Source organism: Bos indicus x Bos taurus, chromosome 7 (assembly GCF_003369695.1).
Source record: "Bos indicus x Bos taurus breed Angus x Brahman F1 hybrid chromosome 7, Bos_hybrid_MaternalHap_v2.0, whole genome shotgun sequence".
Classification (NCBI taxonomy): domain Eukaryota; kingdom Metazoa; phylum Chordata; class Mammalia; order Artiodactyla; family Bovidae; genus Bos; species Bos indicus x Bos taurus.
The window spans coordinates 72,122,782-72,141,966 of NC_040082.1; the positions used below are offsets into that span (position 1 = coordinate 72,122,782).

At 37.5% G+C, this 19,185-nt stretch overlaps 1 protein-coding gene and 1 pseudogene across 5 annotated transcripts in view; both read left to right on the top strand.

Moving 5' to 3' along the window:
- The window catches only part of UIMC1 (ubiquitin interaction motif containing 1), a 137,867-nt gene that overhangs the window by 20,615 nt on the left and 98,067 nt on the right, over nucleotides 1-19,185 (top strand). For 3 of the 5 annotated variants that reach the window (XM_027546893.1, XM_027546897.1, XM_027546894.1), the window contains exons 2-3: nucleotides 7,528-7,682; nucleotides 15,225-15,309. In XM_027546893.1, coding sequence (XP_027402694.1) covers nucleotides 7,536-7,682; nucleotides 15,225-15,309 — 232 coding nt within the window. In that variant the 5' untranslated portion in view covers nucleotides 7,528-7,535. Of the gene's footprint in view, nucleotides 1-7,310; nucleotides 7,332-7,527; nucleotides 7,683-15,224; nucleotides 15,310-18,058; nucleotides 18,161-19,185 lie in introns of those variants that run through there. The other 2 variants (XM_027546895.1, XM_027546896.1) reach the window with 2 other exon arrangements.
- Nucleotides 909-2,598, top strand: LOC113895553 (annotated as a pseudogene).

Genomic DNA, 19,185 nt, shown 5'->3' on the forward strand with positions numbered 1-19,185 from the left:
TAGGAGACTGGTTATGCACATCAATTTAAATCTTCAGGTTGTTTCTGAAAATGAAGGGGTTTAGCTAGATCATTGGTAGTTCTAAACTCTTCTGGATTTTGAGCTCCTCTGAGAGTTGGATGAAAGCTATAAGAATTTTTCCCAGGGAGCAGACAAAAACAAGACAGTTTTACACACAGTTTCAGGAGATTGTCAATCTCTTGAAGCCTAACCATAGGTCCTTTAAGGGCTTGTGGATTGGTTAAGAACCCTTAGTGAGCAGTTCTTTTCTTTAAGTATTTATCTAAGATTTATCTCTTTAATTTGCCAGATTCCATTATACTTTCCCCTCAGATGTCTTAGCTGTTTCTTTCTTGGTCTCCAAAAATATTTGTTTTGTTTTTCTTTGGGTAGTTTTCATTATGGCGGTAACAGACCTAAGTCTAAAAGGAGGGATAGAGCGAGTGGTTAAAACTGAAAACTTTAGTGATTTTAGTAATTTATATTAGAATATGGCACCATTTATACAAAGTTTTGTTGTGTGTGTGTTTTTTTAAATATCTGTTACAGTTTGGTGTTTGAAGAATTGCTCCCCCAACTGCAGGATTATCATTAAAATTAATTCATTTTACTTTAGGAAGTAAAAATGTGTCTAAAAATTTGTCTAAATAGTGTTATAGGTTAAATCCTTCCACATATTCATGTTTGTTAAATTTTTTTCCTTGCAAATTGACAGTTCATGTCTCGTTATCTAATGGGATGTTAATATTTTGTGTCAGTTTGTACTTTTTAAATATAATCAATAGCTTTTTTCATGTATGCTATAAATATTTCTCTAATTTTATTGTTGCTATATGTATTTAAATATATATAGACTCAAAAGTTTAGGTGGTGGGCGCCTGGACTGGTCCCTAGCTGAGCCACCGCCCGGCTGCTGGTCCCTGAGGCGGCTGGCGGGGTGGGGGGTGGGGGTGCCAGGCGTGCGGCCTTTCACCATGTACACCTTTGTGGTGCGCGATGGGAACAGCAGCGTCTATGCCAATGAGGTGTTCTGGCTGCTGCTCGCCACAGGCCACTGGAAGCGGCTGCAATGGGATAACCCCAGGTTCAGCCTGATGCTGGAAGAAAGAAACCGGCTGCCCTTCAGGAGACTGGATCGTGAGCCTGGCTGATGCACTTGGTGAATTACTACAGAGGGGCCGACAAACTGTGTCGCAAAGCATCTTTAGTGAAGCTCATCAAAACCAGCCCAGAACAGGCTGAGTCCTGCACATGGTTCCGCGAGTCCTATGTGATTTATCCAACCAACCTTAAGACCCTAGTTGCTCCAGCTCAGAATGGAATCCATCCACTGCTCCGTAGTTCAAGGACAGACGACAGAGAATTTTTTCTGACTTAATATAACAGAAAGAAAGAGGAGGGAGAGGGCAACGCTTGGATTGCAAAGTCATCAGCCGGAGCCAAAGGTGAAGGCATACTCATCTTCTCAGAAGCTACAGAACTGTTGGATTTCATAGACAACCAAGGCCAGATGCACGTGATCCAGAAATACCTGGAGCTCCCGTTGTTCCTGGAAGCCTGGTCATCGCAAGTTTGACATCCGAGGCTGGGTCTTGGTGGACTGTCAGTTTAATATCTACCTCTATAGTGAGGGTGTCCTGCAGACTGCTTCAGAACCGTATCAGGTGGATTATTTCCAAGATAAAACCAGCCACTTGACTAATCACTGCATTCAAAAGGAGTACTCAGAGAACTATGGGAAGTATGAAGAAGGGGAACGCAATGTTCTTTGAGGAATTCAATCAGTACCTAACAAGTGCTTTGAACATCACCCTGGAAAGTAGTATCTTACTACAAATCAAAGGTATCATAGAGTTACCCAGTCCTTTCTCTTTCTGTTAAATGTGTCTTGATGGAGCTTTGGGAGTTTGTGCCTTTCAAGGAATTGTTCCATTTCAGTTGTCGAGTTTAAGGACAAAAATTATTTGTTATATCCCTGTATTATCCTTTTAATATCTATATAATCTGTAATGATGAAACTTTTTAAAATCCTTATGCTTAATCCTTCTGTTACCTTATATTGGTAATTTATATCTTCTCTCTTTCACTTGGGCAGATTGGTTAGAGGCTTATCAGTTTTATTAATCTCTTCTAAAGGTCAGCTTTTGGCTTTATAGATTTTCTCTGTCATTATTGTTTTCAATTTCTTCATGTTCTTTATTATTTTTATTCTTCTCCTTTTGAGGGGCTTGCTTTTCTTTTCTTTTCTAGTTTCCTTAAAGTATAAGGTCAGGTCACTGATTTGAGATATTTAGTTTTTGAAAAAAATACAAGCATTTAAGGCCTTCAGCTTTTCTATAAGAACTTCTTAGCTGCATCCCACAGATTTTGCTTTTGTGTTTTTGTTTTCATTTTATTAAAATACTTTCTAGTTTCCCTTGTGGAAAAAAAAAAGTGTATATGTAGCTTAAATTGTTAGAGAAATGTAAATCAGAACCATGATGAGGTATTACTTCATACCGGTCAGAATGACTAGCGAAAAGTCTACATATAACAAATGCTGGAGAGGGTGTGGAGGAAAGGGAACCCTTCTACTCTGTCAGTGGGAGTGTAAATTGGTGCAGCCACTATGGAAAACAGTATGGAAGTTCCTTAAATAAAAGTAGGCCTGCCATATGATCCAGTAACCCCACTCTTAGGCATATATCCAGAAAAGATGAAAACTCTTAATTTGAGAAGATACAGATACCCTAGTGTTCATAACAGCACTATTTACAGTAGCCAAGACGTGGAAACAACCCAGGTGCCAATCTGGTTGGTTGGTTTAAGAAGAAGATGTGTTGGTGGAGGAGTGGGAGCTGGGGGAGGGGGTGAGCATGCATGCATGTGTGTGTGTCTGTGTATAAATAAAATGGAGTATTACCCATAAGAATAAATGAAATAATGCCATTTTCAGCAACATGAATGGACTTAGAGATTATCATGCTAAGTGAAGTCAGATAAAGACAAAATATTATATAATAACACATATATGGAGTCTAGAAAATAATACAAGTGAATCTATATATAAAACAGAAACAGACTCACAGACATAGTAAACAAACTTATGGTTACCAAAGGGGAAAGGATAAATTAGGGGTAGGGGATTAACAGATATGAACTGCTATACATAAAATAGAGAAGCAGCAAAGATTTACTGTATATCACAGGGAACAACAATATTTGATATCTTGTAATAACCTGTAAGGGAAAATAATCTGAAAAAATAACTGAATCACTTTGCTGTATGCCTAGAACCAACACAGTATTGTAGGTCATCTATACTACAATAAAAAATTTATGTGTAGTTTAATATTTTCATCATTCTGTGTGATTTCTTCTATTTCTTCAAGACTTAAGTCATTTAAAAATAAACATTAAGAATAGAAAAGAAATTTGTGTTTAGCTTCTATTCTTAAGATAGGGAATGATATTATGAGTGACTAGATTGGAAGAGTTTGAGTGTGTCCTTTATTACTACCCTCCCTTACTAAGGTTGTCCAGATGTTTTTTGACAATGAGATGTGACACTTCTCTTAGGAGTAATTGAATGATTAAACAATTTGAGAAGTTTGTAACACGTTCTTTTAAAATCAGTATTTAAGTCAGTGAGTCTCTGCTTTGGTTATAATAGAAAATCATCTGGAAAGTTTTTTTTTTTTTTAATTTAGGTAGATTGCTGCTGCTGCTGCTGCTAAGTCGCTTTAGTCGTGTCCGACACTGTGCGACCCCAGACGGCAGCCCACCAGGCTCCCCGTCCCTGGGATTCTCCAGGCAAGAACACTGGAGTGGGTTGCCATTTCCTTCTCCAGTGCATGAAAGTGAAAAGTGAAAGTGAAGTCGCTCAGTCATGTCCGACTCTCAGCGACCCCACGGACTGCAGCCCACCAGGCTCCTCTGTCCATGGGATTTTCCAGGCAGGTAGATTTCATAGAATGTAAAATCCAGCAGTCATCTGTTTAAAGTGTATAATGGCTTTTTGTACATTCAAAATGTTGTGCAACTACCACTATGTTCTTTTTTTTTTTTTATTTATTATTTTTGGCTTTGCTAGGTCTTTGTTGCTGTGTGCAGGCTTTCTCTAGCTGTGGCAAGCAGGGGTTATTCTTCATTGTGGTGCGCGGTCTTCTCATTGTGGTGGCTTCTTTTGTAGTAGAGCACGTGCTCTAGGTGCGTGGGCTCAGTAGTTGTGGTTTGCAGGCTCTAGAGTACTGGCTCAGTAGTTGTGGTGCACAGGCTTAGTTGCCCCAGAACCTGTGGAATCTTCCCAGGCCAGGGATTGAAACTGTGTCCCCTGCATTAGCAGGTGAATTCCCTGGACCACCAGGGAATTCCACTTTCTAATTCTGGACATTTTCATCACCCCAAAAAGAAACCCAAGGCCATTAAGTAGTTACTCTGTATTTCTGTCTCCTCAAACCTCTAGTTATCTTAATCTGCTTTCTGTCTCTGTAGATTAGTCCATTCAGGATGTTTCATATAGACAGAATCATACAATTTGTAGGCTTTTGTGTCTGGCTGCTTTCACTTAATGTGTTTTCAAGGTTTATCCATTTTGTAGCATGTATTAGTACTTGGTTTCTTTTTAAGGCTGACCAACATTCCATTGTATGGATGGATGTACCACATTTTGTGTATCCATTCATCATTTGGATTATTTCTGTTTTTGGCTATTATGATTAATGATGTTAAGAACATTTAAATGCAAGTCTTTGTTTGAATACTTGTTTTTAACTTTCTTGGATGTTTACTTGGAAGTAGAATTACTAGATGTATTTTAATTTCTTGAAGAATTGCCAAGCTGTTTTCCACAGCAGCTGCAGAATTTTATATTCACACTATGAATGAATGAAAGTTTTAATTTCTTTGCATCCTTGCCAATGTTTGCTGTTTTCTCTAAGAAAAAAATGCAACTTTATTGAGATATAATTCACTTATCATATAATCCATCCACTTAAAGCATACAATTGAAATGAAGAAATAGAACTGCTGTATGATTCAGCAGTTTTACCTCTGAGTATTTACTCAAAGAAAACAAAACACTGATTTGAAAAGATATATGCATACCAGTGTTAATTACAGCATTATTAACAAAAACCCAAGAAACCCTTTTGCTATTGACTTGCAAGAGTTCTTTATTCTGTATACAATTTCTTTATTACATAGATGCTTTACAGTTACTTTTCTCATTATTTTTTTTTAAACTTGCCTTAATATTGTGGTTTGGAGCACAAGGTTTTTAATAAGATGAAGCCCTGTTTATTTATTTTTTCTTTCGTTGCTTATGCTTTTGATAATATATTTAATAAACTCACCTATCCAAGATTACAAAGCTTTATGCTTATGTTCTGCCTTAGAATTTTATAGATTTTGCTCTTGCATTCAGGTCTTTGATCTGTTTCATGCAATCCTTTATTATGTGAGGTAGAGGTCCAATTTCATTCTTTTTGCATTTGGATATCTAGTTGTTAGAGTACCGTTTATTGGAAAGACTTATACTTTGTTCATTGAATTACCTTGGTACTTTTGTTGAAAGCAATTGACAGTAAATGTGTGGATGTTTTCTGAACTGCCTGGTCTTCTGTTCCATTGATCTTTATTTTTATTCTTGTGCCAGTGCCACACCGTCTTGATAATATAGCTTTGTAGCAAGTTTTGAAATTGAGATGTGTGAGTCCTTCAGCTTTGTTCTTTTTTTCAAGATTGTTTTGGCTGTTCTGGGACCTCTGTTTTTCCTCTGTTTTGCATTTCCTCTGTGAATTTTAGGATCAACTTGTCTATGTCAACAGAAAAGCCAGTAGGAATTTTATTAGGAATTATGTTGTATCTCTAGAGCAGTTTGGGAAATATTGCTGTCTTAACAGTGTCAAGTCTTCTAATTCATGAACATGGGATGTCTTTGCATTTATCTTTTGTATCTTCCAGCAGTAGTTTTTGGTTGCAAACCTTGCACTTTTGTTAAATTTTGTTAAGAATTTTTTTTATTTTTGGTGCTATTAAAATAGAATTTGAAAATTTAATTTTTGGATTATTTATTGCGTATAGATAGCTGTTCAGTTGATTTCTGTATATTAACCTTGTATCCAGCAATCTTACTGAACTTGTTCATTAGTTGTAATGGTTTTTTAGTGGATTTCTTAGGTTATTTTTAAATTCAAGATCATGTCATCTACAAAAGGCAGTAGTTTTACTTCTTCTTTTCCCATTTGGATTTTTTATTTCTTCTTATTCCATAATCGACCTGTTTAGAACCTGTAGTATAATGTTCAGTAGAAATGATGAATGCAGACATGCTTGTTTTATTCCTATCCTAAGAGGAAAGTATTCAGTCTTTTACCTTTAAGTAGTTATGACCAACCTAGATAGCATATTCAAAAGCAGAGACATTACTTTGCCAACAAAGGTTCGTCTAGTCAAGGCTATGGTTTTTCCTGTGGTCATGTATGGATGTGAGAGTTGGACTGTGAAGAAAGCTGAGCGCTGAAGAATTGATGCTTTTGAACTGTGGTGTTGGAGAAGACTCTTGAGAGTCCCTTGGACTGCAAGGAGATCCAACCAGTCCATTCTGAAGGAGATCAGCCCTGGGATTTCTTTGGAAGGAATGATGCTAAAGCTGCAACTCCAGTACTTTGGCCACCTCATGCTAAGAGTTGACTCACTGGAAAAGACTCTGATGCTGGGAGGGATTGGGGGCAGGAGGAGAAGGGGACGGCAGAGGATGAGATGGCTGGATGGCATCACTGACTCGATGGACGTGAGTCTGAGTGAACTCCGGGAGTTGGTGATGGACAGGGAGGCCTGGCGTGCTGCGATTCATGGGGTCGCAAAGAGTTGGACACGACTGAGCGACTGATCTGATCTGATGATTATTTGCAGTGGATTTTTTAAAAAAGATGTCCTTTATTGGGTTGAGGCATTGATATTAAAAAAGAAAAAAGCTTTTAGATGAATAATAATATGCAGTTAGAGAACCAGTTATTTAAGTTAATGTTTAAGGAACTATGATAAATTATTATATTATTCCTATTGAAAAGTCATTAAAAAATGAGATTTATATATATATTTTTTCCTTTATAGGAAAAATACAAATTTTAATTAGTAGAAGAGTTCAGAAATCCAATTTTACTTCTGTTAGATAGATATCTTTTTCTTTTATATGACCAAAAGATAAATAGCATCTAGAAAACTTATACTTTAAGCAAATTATTTTTCCTTTTGCTGCTGCTGCTGCTAAGTTGCTTCAGTCGTGTCTGACTCTGTGCGACCCCATAGACGGAAGCCCACCAGGCTCCCCAGTCCCTGGGATTCTCCAGGTAAGAATACTGGAGTGGGTTGCCATTTCCTTCTCCAATGCATGCATGCATGCTAAGTCGCTTCAGTCATGTCCGACTCTGTGCGACCCTATGGACAGCAGCCCATCAGGCTCCTTTGTCCATGGGATTCTCTAGGCAAGAATTCTGGAGTGGGTTGCCATTTCCTTCTCCAATTTTTTTTTTCCTTCTATTTCAGACAAAAGGATGCCACGGAGAAAGAAAAAAGTTAAAGAAGCCTCTGAAGCTCAGAACCTGGAGAAGAAAGATGTAGAAACTACCGGTTCTGTCAATGTGAAGAAGAAGCGTAGACTTGAGGATGCATACATTGTGATATCTGATAGTGATGGAGAGGTTAGTATTCTAAAGAGTAGAGCTCTAGGTCTCAAACTAGGCCTCCTTATCTGTGACTGGTTTGTTTGTGAGACTGAATTTTAATGACATCTTGCCAGACCATGCAGCTTTTACTCAGCTTCGTAAATGGAATTAAAAATTACTTAGAAGAAAGTAGTCATACAATTTGGCTGAGGATGGATCATAGCTCCTGAGTTTTATAATGTATTAACTGACAGTGATATTTTAAAACCATTTGAATAAATCAAATGGGAAAATTTTCATATGTCTATAAAGTGAGAGAAAGACAGCTTTATAAGTTTCTAGATATACTCTGTCCAGTGTGGTAGCAGCTAGCCACCTGTAGCTATTTAAATTTAAATTAATTAAAATTAAATAAAAGGAAAAATCAGTTCATCTCTTGGACTAGTCACATCTAGTGTCTGCTGTGTTAGCGCAAGTATAGAACATTTCCCTTCATTATAGAAAGCTTTGTTGGATAGAGCTGTAATAGATTTTAAATCTTTCCTTTGATCTGTGTTTCCATTTTTTATTGGAAGTTTCTGCCTGTTTGTAGGTCACATCCAGTAAGGCAGTGTAGTAAGTCACTGTGTTTTCACCTAAGTTTACCTCTCACTCTTCTTATCTTCTATCTCATTTGATGGTAGAACCACTCATTTGCCTCAGGTTATAAAGCTCAGAATTGTCTCTGACTCTTCCTTTTAAATTGAATTGCATTTGTGGCTGCCTTCTTTCACTTGATGTATGTTTTCAAGGTTCATCCATATTGTAGCATATAACAGTACTTAATCCCTGTTACAAAATTTTTATGTATTTATTTTTGGCTGAGCTGGGTCTTGCTGCACACGGGCTTTCTCTAGTTGAGGTGAGTAGGGGCTACTTTCTAGTTGTAGTGCAGGGCTTCTTATTGCTGTACCTTCTCTTGTTGCAGAGCACACAGGCTTTAGGGCGTGCAGGCTCAGTAGTTGTGGGCAGGGGATTAGTTGCCCTACTGCATGTGAAATCTTCCCAGATCAAGGATTGAACCTGTGTCCTCTGTGATAGCAGGCAGATTCTCAACCTCTGGACTACCAGGGAAGTCCTCTTCATGCCTTTTTCCCCCTACAGTGACTGCACCATTTTACATTCCCATCAGCAATATCCTGGGATTCCAGTTTCTCTACATTCTTGGTAACACTTGTTATTTTTAAATGTTTAATTTTTATATCACCCTAGTGAATGTGTAGTGGTTTCTCATTGTGGTTTTGACTTGCCTTTCCCTAATGGCTAATGAACTTGTGCATCTTTTTTGTACTTATTAGCCATTTGTATAGCTTCTTTGAAGAGATGTCTGTTCAAGTTCTCTGTCCATTTATACCTTGCACTTTTTGTTGTTGAGTGGTTAAGTTTTCTTTTTCTATTTTGCATATTAAACCTCTTATCAGATACATTATTTGCAAATATATTCTTCCATGCTAGCAGATGTCTTTTCACTTTCTTGATAATGTTCTTTGATGCACAACAGTTTTAAATATTGAAAAAGTCCAAGTTACCTTTTTTTTCTCCCTTTGGTTATTTAATGCTTTTGGTGTTGTAGCTAAAGAATTATTACCAAATCTAAAGTCATGAAGTTGATCCCTAAGAGTTTTCTAATTTTAGCTCTTACAGTTTGGTCTTTGTTCCATTTTGAAATAATTTTTGTGTATGGTATGAGATGGCGTGTGTGTGTGTGTATATGTAGTGGTAAAATATACATAACATAATTTAGGATTTTAACCATTTTTAGATTATATATATTCACATACATATTGTTGTTGAATGGTGAAAGTTGCTCAGTCGTGTCCAACTCTTTGCGACCCCATTGACTCTACAGTCCATGGAATTCACCAGGCCAGAATACCAGAGTGGGTAGCCTGGGGATCTTCCGAACCCAGGTCTCCCACATTGCAAGCAGATTTTTTACCAACTGAGCTATCAGAGAAGCCCTAAACATGTTTCTGCCTGTTTTCAAACCGGGGACCTTTTGTGTATAAGGTGAATGTGATAATCGCTACACTACAGAAATGCCCGTTGAATTGTAGGGGTTCTTTATGTATTGTGGACAGTTAGCGCCTTGTCAGATATATGATTTGCACATATTTTCTCCCATTCCATAGGTTGCCTTTGTACTCTGTTGATAGTTTTTTTATGCAGAGTAGTTTTAAATTTAGTCCAGTTTATCTGGTTTTTGTATTACTGCGTGTGCTTTGGCGTCACATCCAAAAAGTCATGTGAAATCTTCCATGTCATGAAGCTTTTCCCCAATGTTTTCTTCTGTGTGTGCTCAGTCATGTCCACCTCTTTGTGATTCCATGCATTATGGCTGCCAGGCTCTGCTGTCCATGGAATTTTTCAGGCAAGAATACTGGAGTGGGTTCCCATTTCCTTCCCCATATTTTCTTCTAAGAGTTTTAAAATTTTAAGTGTTATATTTAGGTCTTTGATTGATTTTGCGTTATTAGCTTTCGTGTATGGTATAAAATAGGGATCTGACTTCTTTTTTGCTTGTGCATATCCAGTTTTTCCAGCACCATTTGTTGGTATTTTAACTTTTAACCTAGGTATTTGTTTATATTTTATTTGGATTTCTTGTAGGTAGCACACGGTTTGAGGTTTCTAATTTTATACAGTCTGAGAATCTCTTTTTTAAATAGATGTGGTTAGATTATTTATCTGTAATAAAGTTACTGAGGTACTTTAAAAGGTACCATCCAACTGATTGTTTTTGCATTGGTTCTTTGTTTTCTTCCCATTCTTGTTGATTTAATTTTATTTTTGCATTATATAGAAAATTGCTTTATTGAATAAATTAAATGTATAGAGAAAGATATACACTCAAGTTATCTTGCTTCTCCATTCTATACACCCTATTATTCCACATCCTTTACACCACTGATAACCAATTTCATTAATTTTTTTTTTTTATTCTTACAGCATTGCTTTAAAGCAAAAATAAGCCCATTCATGTTTTTTCTCTCTCTCTTTAAATATTTATTTATTTGGCAGTTCAGTTCAGTCGCTCAGTCGTGACCGACTCTTTGCGACCCCATGAATCACAGCACACCAGGCCTCCCTGTCCATCACCAATTCCCAGAGTTCACTTAGACTCATGACTGTCGAGCCGGTGATGCCATCCAGCCATCTCATCCTCTGTCATCCCCTTCTCTTCCTGCCCTCAATCCCTCCCTGCATCAGGGTCTTTTCCAGTGAGTCAACTCTTTGCATGAGGTGGCCAAAGTATTGGAGTTGCAGCTTTAGCATCAGTCCTTCCAATGAACACCCAGGACTGATCTCCTTTAGAATGGACTGGTTGGATCTCCTTGCAGTCCAAGGGACTAAAGAGTCTTCTCCAACACCACAGTTCAAATCAATTCTTCGGTGCTCAGCTTTCTTCACAGTCCAACTCTCACATCCATACATGACCACTGGAAAAACCATAGCCTTGACTAGATGGACCTTTGTTGACAAAGTAATGTCTCTGCTTTTGAATATGCTCTCTACGTTGGTCATAACTTTCCTTCCAAGGAGTAAGTGTCTTTTAATTTCATGGCTGCAGTCACCATCTGCAGTGATTTTGGAGCCCCCCAAAATAAAGTCTGACACTGTTTTCACTGTTTCCCCATCTATTTCCCATGAAGTGATGGGACCGGATGGCTTGATCTTAGTTTTATGAATGTTGTACTGCATCTTAGTTGTGGCACATGGGATTTTCGACCTTTGTTGTGACTTGAGGGATCTAGTTCCCTGACCAGGGATCAAACCCAGGCCCCCGGTACTGGGAGCACAGAGTCTTAGCCACTGGACTCCAGGGAAGTCCCCATTCATGTTTTCTTAATTCTGCTTCTTTTTATGTGAAATGTTGCATATCTATTTGCATCTTGTTCTTTTCTCAGAACAGTGTATCTTGTAGCTTATTCCTTTCATTTTCTCATTGTTTTCTTGTATTTCTTTAGTGGCTGTTTCAGATTTTTACTTGAATCTGTTTTCCTTTGGAGACCCCCTCCCCCACCTTTTTTTTAAAGGGAACCCTCTTGCATTGTTGGTGGGAATGTAAATGGATACAACTACTATGGAGAACAGTGTGGAGCATTCCAGATCAGCAGCAGCATGCAGAGTCTTAGTTGAGGCATGCACCAGGGATCAAACCTGGGCCCCCTGCATTGGGAGCTCAGAGTCCTAGCTCCTGGACCACTGGGGAAGTCCCCATTTTTCTTTTTTGAGATGGTTTTATCTATTTTCAGTTTTGGTTTTATCAAGTTTCAATTTATTTGTTCCTTTTCTTGTTGGTTTATGGTTTGAGTTTTCTGATTCTAGGCTTTTCTTAATCTGTAGATGATTCTTTAAAATTTGTTTGGGATGTGTTAATTTCCTTTTCTGGGATAAACTTAAATGTTTTATTTACATTTTCTCTTTCTGTTTTATAGTTGCTTGGTTTGAAATTTCTTTTTTTATTCTTATATTTACTGGACAAAAGCTTCCCTTTTGTCTTTTTAGTGTACTTCATTTTAGTTTTTTTTATGGATGGTATTGTTGATATTAGAAGAGAGGTTGGCATGTTTATTTTTTTTCTTCAGGACCTGTCATTTTTTTCCTCCTTTCTTTTTCTTTTATGAAATCTGAGGGGGTACCATCTCTTTTTTGTGTATCTTCCTCTTTTCCATTGGTAGTACGTCTTTGAGGTTGCCACTTTTGTTCCTCTCACTTTCAAGCCCTTTAAGATATAGCTGATTATGTGAAATACCAGGTCTTGGACCATTGTTTGGTCTTAGTGTCAGACATTCTAATTTTGAAGGTGGTTTTGTCTGTGTTCTTAAGTTTTTCATTTCTTTTTCTTATTTTTCATATAGTCTCTTAAGCCTTCTCTTTCTTTGTTCTGTTTATTCATAGACTTGCAATAGCACTGTTAGAATTTGCTGTTTCTCTGCTCACTGGTTATTTGAATTCTGTGGTATGTTTTGTCTCCTAATAATGTTGAAGGCATTGGTCATAGGTGGTGTTATTTCTGGTCCTTATTGCATGCTAAGTTGCTTCAGTCGTGTCCAACTCTTTGTAACCCCATGGATTGTAGTCCATCAGGCTTCTCCGTCCATGGGATTTTCCAGGCAAGAATACTGGAGTGGGTTGCCATTTCCTCTTCCAGGGAATCTTCCTGACCCAGGGATGGAATCCAGGTCTCCTGCGCCTCCTGCATTGGCAGGCAGGTTCTTTACCACTAGTGCCACCTGGGAAGCCCTGTTGGTTTTGTGTTTTTTTCTGGGAAGATATATGGAGAGAGTCAATTTAGGTAGGTGGCTCAGTGGTAAAGAATCCAGTGCAGGAGATGCAGGGTAGATTCCTGGGTTGGGAAGATCTCCTGAAAGAGGAAATGGCAACTCACTCCGGTATTCTTGTCTGGAAAATCTCATAGACAGAGGAGCCTGGCTGGCTACAGTCCACAGGGTCACAAAGAGTCAGACACAGCTAAGTGACTGAGCATGCACACACAATTACTGTTATCTTCTAGATCTTTCATTTTCGGCCATTCTGGATCACTTTGTTATAACCCAGTCTCATAGCGTTGAGTTTAATTTTTTGTTATATTAATTTTATTTCTTTTTCTATATTCTTTGATTTTTGACTCTGCTTTTGGCATATATTTTGGTATGTCTTTTTTTAGAGTTTATATAAATGCTTTTCATAGTTCCTTCCTTTTTTTTTTAATTTAGCTTTCTGTAGTCTGGTTTGTCGGTTGTAAATAGTATCCTTTGACTTTCACTTATAGTGCATGCAGTAGAAAATGAACTTATTTTACTTTCCATTTCTGATTTCTCTCATTTATTAGGTGTGTCATTTCTGCATATAACATTTACATGTTTTCTTCTATTCTTATCTCTACTTTTGTTTTAGTCTTAGTTCTAAAATTAAATATGTTAAATATTTACTATCAATTCTTTTGGTTTTTTCTAATCATTTTTTAGTTGAATAGTGCTTGATTTTTACTAGATTTGTCAAGTAGGTCTTGTGACTATATTATTTCCTAAGTTATGTTTTTGATACTGTTTTTCTGTAGTCTTGATATCTGAAAGACTGCTTAATAGGATCCAACGTCCTTGGTTTAAAATTTTCTTTTTTCCCTTGAGTTTCTTTAAAATGCTGCCTTCTTGATTTTTGCTTTGTATGTTATGTTTGGTAAGTCTGATTTATTTTCCTTTTTTTGTTAAGTGACTAGTCCTTTTTGTTAGTCTGAATGCTAAAAATTTTTCTTCAAGGTGAGATAGGTATCTTATGTGTATGTGTTAGGAAACTGATTGGTCAGAGTGAACTTTCAATATGTCAGTTCAGTTCAATTGCTCCGTCATGTCCGACTCTTTGAAACCCCATGGACTGTAGCTTGCCAAGCTTCCCTTTCCATCACCAACTCCCAGAGCTTGCTCAAACTCATGTCCATTGAGTCAGTGATGCCATCGAACCATCTCATCCTCTGCCTTTTTTCCCTTGTAAATTTTATTTATTATAATCTTAATGTCAGTTTGTTTCATTGTTTGTTTTCTTCTTCAGAGATCCCAGTTATATATTTATGGGATCATCTTTGCCTGTATTCTTTTTTTTTTTCATTTTTAATGACATTTATTGTTTTTATCTTAATTTTACAAGCAATACCTGTTGATTGTGGACAGTTAGAAACACGTAAAAGCCTAAACTAAAAAATCACAACCACCCACAATCCCCACCCTGTAGAGATGACCACCATTAGCATTTTGATGCATTTTCTCCTCGTCCCACCCCACACACACTGTAATTGAAGTATAATTTACCCACAACACTATATTAGTTCCAGATGCACAGAATAGTGATTTGCATCCATTTTATCCAACCTATGGTACTTGTTTCCTCACAATAAATATTTTATGAAATGTTTTCATTTTTACCATTGGTATAGATTAAAAAAAGATACCTATATAATTGTTGTGAATTGCATTTCCATATACATACAAGCTCTTTGTGGTATGTTTTTCTGTGAAGTGTCTTAACATATTTTTTGCCTGTGGGAGGTGCTTTGTGTTGATTTGTAAGAGCTCTTTATATATAAGGAAAATTAGACCTTTATCTAATAAATATGTTACATACTTTTCCCTGATTGTTCTGTTGCTTTTTAAAGTACTGATTTAAAAGAAGTGAGTATGCACTGGGCTTAAACTTTATTACTGACTTTGAAACATTGAATCGAGCTTTCTCTGAACTTGGGTGCATACTTGCTGGTATTTTACAGATGGGTCAGTTTTTGTATGAGCTTGAATATGACATAATTATATCTGTATATTACAGTTTTTTATTTTTATTGGTTCTGAATCTACATTTTTCTTTTTCTACCGTAAAGATCTTTTTCTGATGTTTTCTTTGAACATTTACAAAGAATGTTACAAAACATTTACAAAAACACTGATTCTTTAGAGGTTTAGTGGCCTCTGTTAGCTGTAGAGGAAGGTAGAAAGAGTACTACTTTTAATGCCAATCAACCTGTTCATGTTTCTTGTTTTGCAACAGGAGCCAAAGGAGGAAAATGGATTGCAGAAAACGAAGGCAAAACAGTCAAATAGAGCAAAGTGTTTGGCTAAAAGAAAAATTGCACGTATGTTTTCATTTTTGTGTTGAGAATGGTTTGGAAGTTTCAGCAGTCATAGAATTGACACTAGTTTCTTCATTAAGAAAAGGTTTCTCTGAATAAGAATGTGTGTGGTTCTTGGTAATTCAGGATTCCATTAAAATTTGTGGGATCACAGTTACCTAGAGTGTATACAATTGATTATTAAAGGCAGCGTGTTGAAATTAAGAATGTGCCATTTCAGAGTTAGGCACACTTGGTTTTGAACCCTTCCTTCCACTTACTGTGTGGACTTTAGGCAAGCCACTACAGCCTACTGCTGTTACCTCATCAATAAAATGAAGATAACACGTAGAAAATCACTTAGTGAAAAAAAAAAAAAAAAAGAAAATCACTTAGTGGCTCCAATAATGGTGTTACTGTTTTGATCACTAAAATTCTAAGTGTCTGCTCTACTCTCAGCACTTTATTCTGGTCATCAGATGTGTAAGGTTTTTTTTTTCTCCCCTTTACAAAGTACTTCTCCAACTCTTTGGACACTGGGTACCCTACAGTTTATGGAAATATGACACCGTCAGATCCCACAAGCCAAAGGCTTAGTTCTGTGTGAGTTCCCCTTCTTTTAGATGACAATTGCAAGTCCAGGTTGTTACCTGTGCTTCTGATCCACTGGCTATAAATCAGAGGTTCTTGTGACCCCTTTTTTGTGTTCAATTAATTTGCCAAAATGGCTCTCAGAATTTAGGGAAACAGTTTACTTATTAGATGACTGGTTTATTATAAAGGATATAACTCAGTAACAGCCAGGTTGACTTCCTTTGTGGCTCAGACTGTAAAGTGTCTGCCTACAATGCAGGAGACCCTGGTTCAATCCCTGGGTCGGGAAGATCCACTGGAGAAGGAAATGGCAACCCACTCCAGTATTCTTGCCTGGAGAATCCTATGGACTAAAGAGCCTGGTAGTCTACAATCCATGGGATTGCAAAGAGTTGGACATGACTGAGCAACTTCACTTTCACTTTTATTATAAAGGATGTAACTCAGTAACAGCAAGATTGAAGATATAGGGCAAGATATAGGAGACCTGGGACCTCCTTGACCTACCCAGGTATGTCACCTTCTCGGTCCCTGTACATGTTCACCAACCTGGAGGCTCACCAAACATTATAGTTCAGGTTTTTTATGAAGGCTTCATTATACAGGTATGATTGATTAAATCATTGTTCATTGGTGATTGGTCCAACTTCCAGCCAGTCGCTCTTCCTTCCCTGGAGGTTGGGGAGTTGGAATAAAAGTTCTAATCCTCTAGTAGCTTGGTTGGTTTCCCTGGCAACCAGCCCCCATCCTTAGGGGCTTTCCAAAAGTAAGTTCATTAATAGAATCTCCGGTGGGCCTAAAAGGGAATTGTTATTAATAACAATTAATTTATTTTCATTTAGGAAATTCCAGTTGTTAGGAGCTGTTAGGAGTTGTTAGGAAATTCCAGGATTATTAGAAGCTCTGTGTCAGGTGCCCAGATTCAGTATATATTATTATAAATCACAATATCACAAAAATTATTTATTGTAAGTTTTTTCTCTTCTGACTTTGTTACTCAATTGTGAAGTTATTTAATAATGACTGTATTTTTGCATTTTAATATCATGTGAGATGTTTACGTATTTCAGTGAACTTGTTAAAAAGTATGTTAACTAGCTGAGATTATTATAAAACATTGAAGATAAAGCAGAATTTTTTTCACTATTAATTTGAATTTAGGTGATTTAAAGTATAATTCTCAGCCTTATAAAATTAACCATAATTGTTGTTGTTGCTAAATCATTGTGGTATATCTAGAGGTGGCTGTCACTGTGATCTCCATGAGGCAGCAGTGAGCAGTGGCGTGAAGTAAGATCTTAATTCCCTGCCGAGGAACTGAACCTGGGCAACATGGATAAAAACCAGGAGTCCAGACCAGCAAAGGCTAGAGGCTATTTTTTTTCCTGGATCTTTGTCCCCAGTGAAAGATGCATTTATCATGGAGACAAAGACTGTTTTTTTAAATCCAGGTATAAAGTTTATTATTAGAGACATAGCATAAGAACAAGTGGGAGGAGCACACAGAGAAACAGTTTGTTAAGATAGAAGCAAGGCAGAGACGCATCTGGAGAGAAGGGGTGTGGGTGTCCCCCATAGTGAGGAGCACAGAAAATAGGCTGTTAAGTCATTTATATAGGACAGTTCTTCCTAGTCTTCTTTAGCCAATTATCTAGTTTCTTTTTCCACACCTGACCTGTCCTAACCCTCCCCTGGGTGTGTACAGACCTTTCAGTTAAAATGGATCCCACCGAAAAGGCTTATGGAAGGGGGTGGCAAGGCTTACTTTGGTCTGGCGTCCCCTGCCCTTTTGACCTCATGAAGGATTTTTGCCCTAAAGATGGGGGAGTGTGTGACCTCTTAATCTTTTAACAGGTTTTAGTCCCACTCTGTCCCTGCCCTAAAACTGCCCAATGTCCAGTTATTTACCCTGTTCTTATTGGTTTTTATATTGAGGTATAGATCTTGAAATATAAATAGGAGTCCAGTCATAAATACGTAGTCCTGGAGCCCATTTGTCTCTTACTTCAAGAAATGTAAATAGGGGCTGGTAATGAATGACCGGCCCTAGGAGATATGAACAGGAGGCCAGTTGTAGATTGCTGACCTGGGGCTCATCTATCTCCTGCCTCAACTATGATTGTGTATTAGTCACTCAGTTGTGTCTGACACTTTGTGATCTCATGGACTGTAGCCCACCAGGCTCCTCTGTCCATGGGATTCTCCAGGCAGGAATACTGGAGTGGATTGCCATGCCTTTCTCCAGGGGTCGAACGCAGGTCTCTTAAATCTGCCTTGACAGGTGAGTTCTTTACCACTGGTGTTACCTAGTAGCTCAGACAGTAAAGAAGCTTTATGTGTAGTAGGTTTTAAAGTCAGGTAGCATCAGTCCTCCTGCTTTGTTCCTTTCCTTCAATATTGTGTTGACTATTCCAGATCTTTTGCCCTTCAATATAAACTTTTGTTTTTTTCATTTTGAATGTCTTAATTTATATTAGTCAATAAAATATGTAAAGATTTAAGTGGGCAGACAATTCCCATCATCTTAATAAAGATGTTTCCTTTGGAAAAGAAATTAGATTGAAATAGTTGTTATTACTTTTTATCTGAGCCTGGATAAAAGATTTATTTCTGACAAAGGAGTGAGAGAGGTCTCCACATACACAAAAAGAACTGTGATAAGGGAGACAGAAAATGCAGCTTTTTTCCTGAGATGATTTAGAGGGCAGAACTAGGACACAGACCACAGGAAGATGATTTTGTTTTAAGAAAGAATTGTCTACTAGCTGAGCTGTCCAAAGATAGGGTGGGCCACTTGGCCAGGTAGGCAGAAAGCTGGCCTGGATGACTTTTAAGATTCTTTCCAGCTCTGATATTATATGAGGCTCTATTAAGTATAGAAGGGGAAAAAAAAATAGACCACACTTTTTAAACAGAATATCACAATTCTGGGGGCAAAAGTTGCTGCTGATGGTTTTCCGTTGGCTGACAAATGAACATTGCCTATGGAATGTGGAAGAGACACATTCTTAGTAGTGAAAATGAGGTTTACTCTGGGCCAGACTGGAATCAGCTTCTTTTTACATGCAAAATCTTAAAAAAAAAATTCAACCATATACTTGGCATATAGTGGGGGCTTTATAAATATTTATTGAACATTAAGAACTGGTAGCTCTATTTAAGATTATCCCCCATTTTAGAGAAGAAGAAACAGGCTGAGACCAATTAAGTGACTTTTGTAAGATTAGCCAACCACTAAGTGGGTGAGTCTTTATTCAAACAAGGACTATTAATCATCATACTCAGGTTCAGTGAATGAAAGTAAGT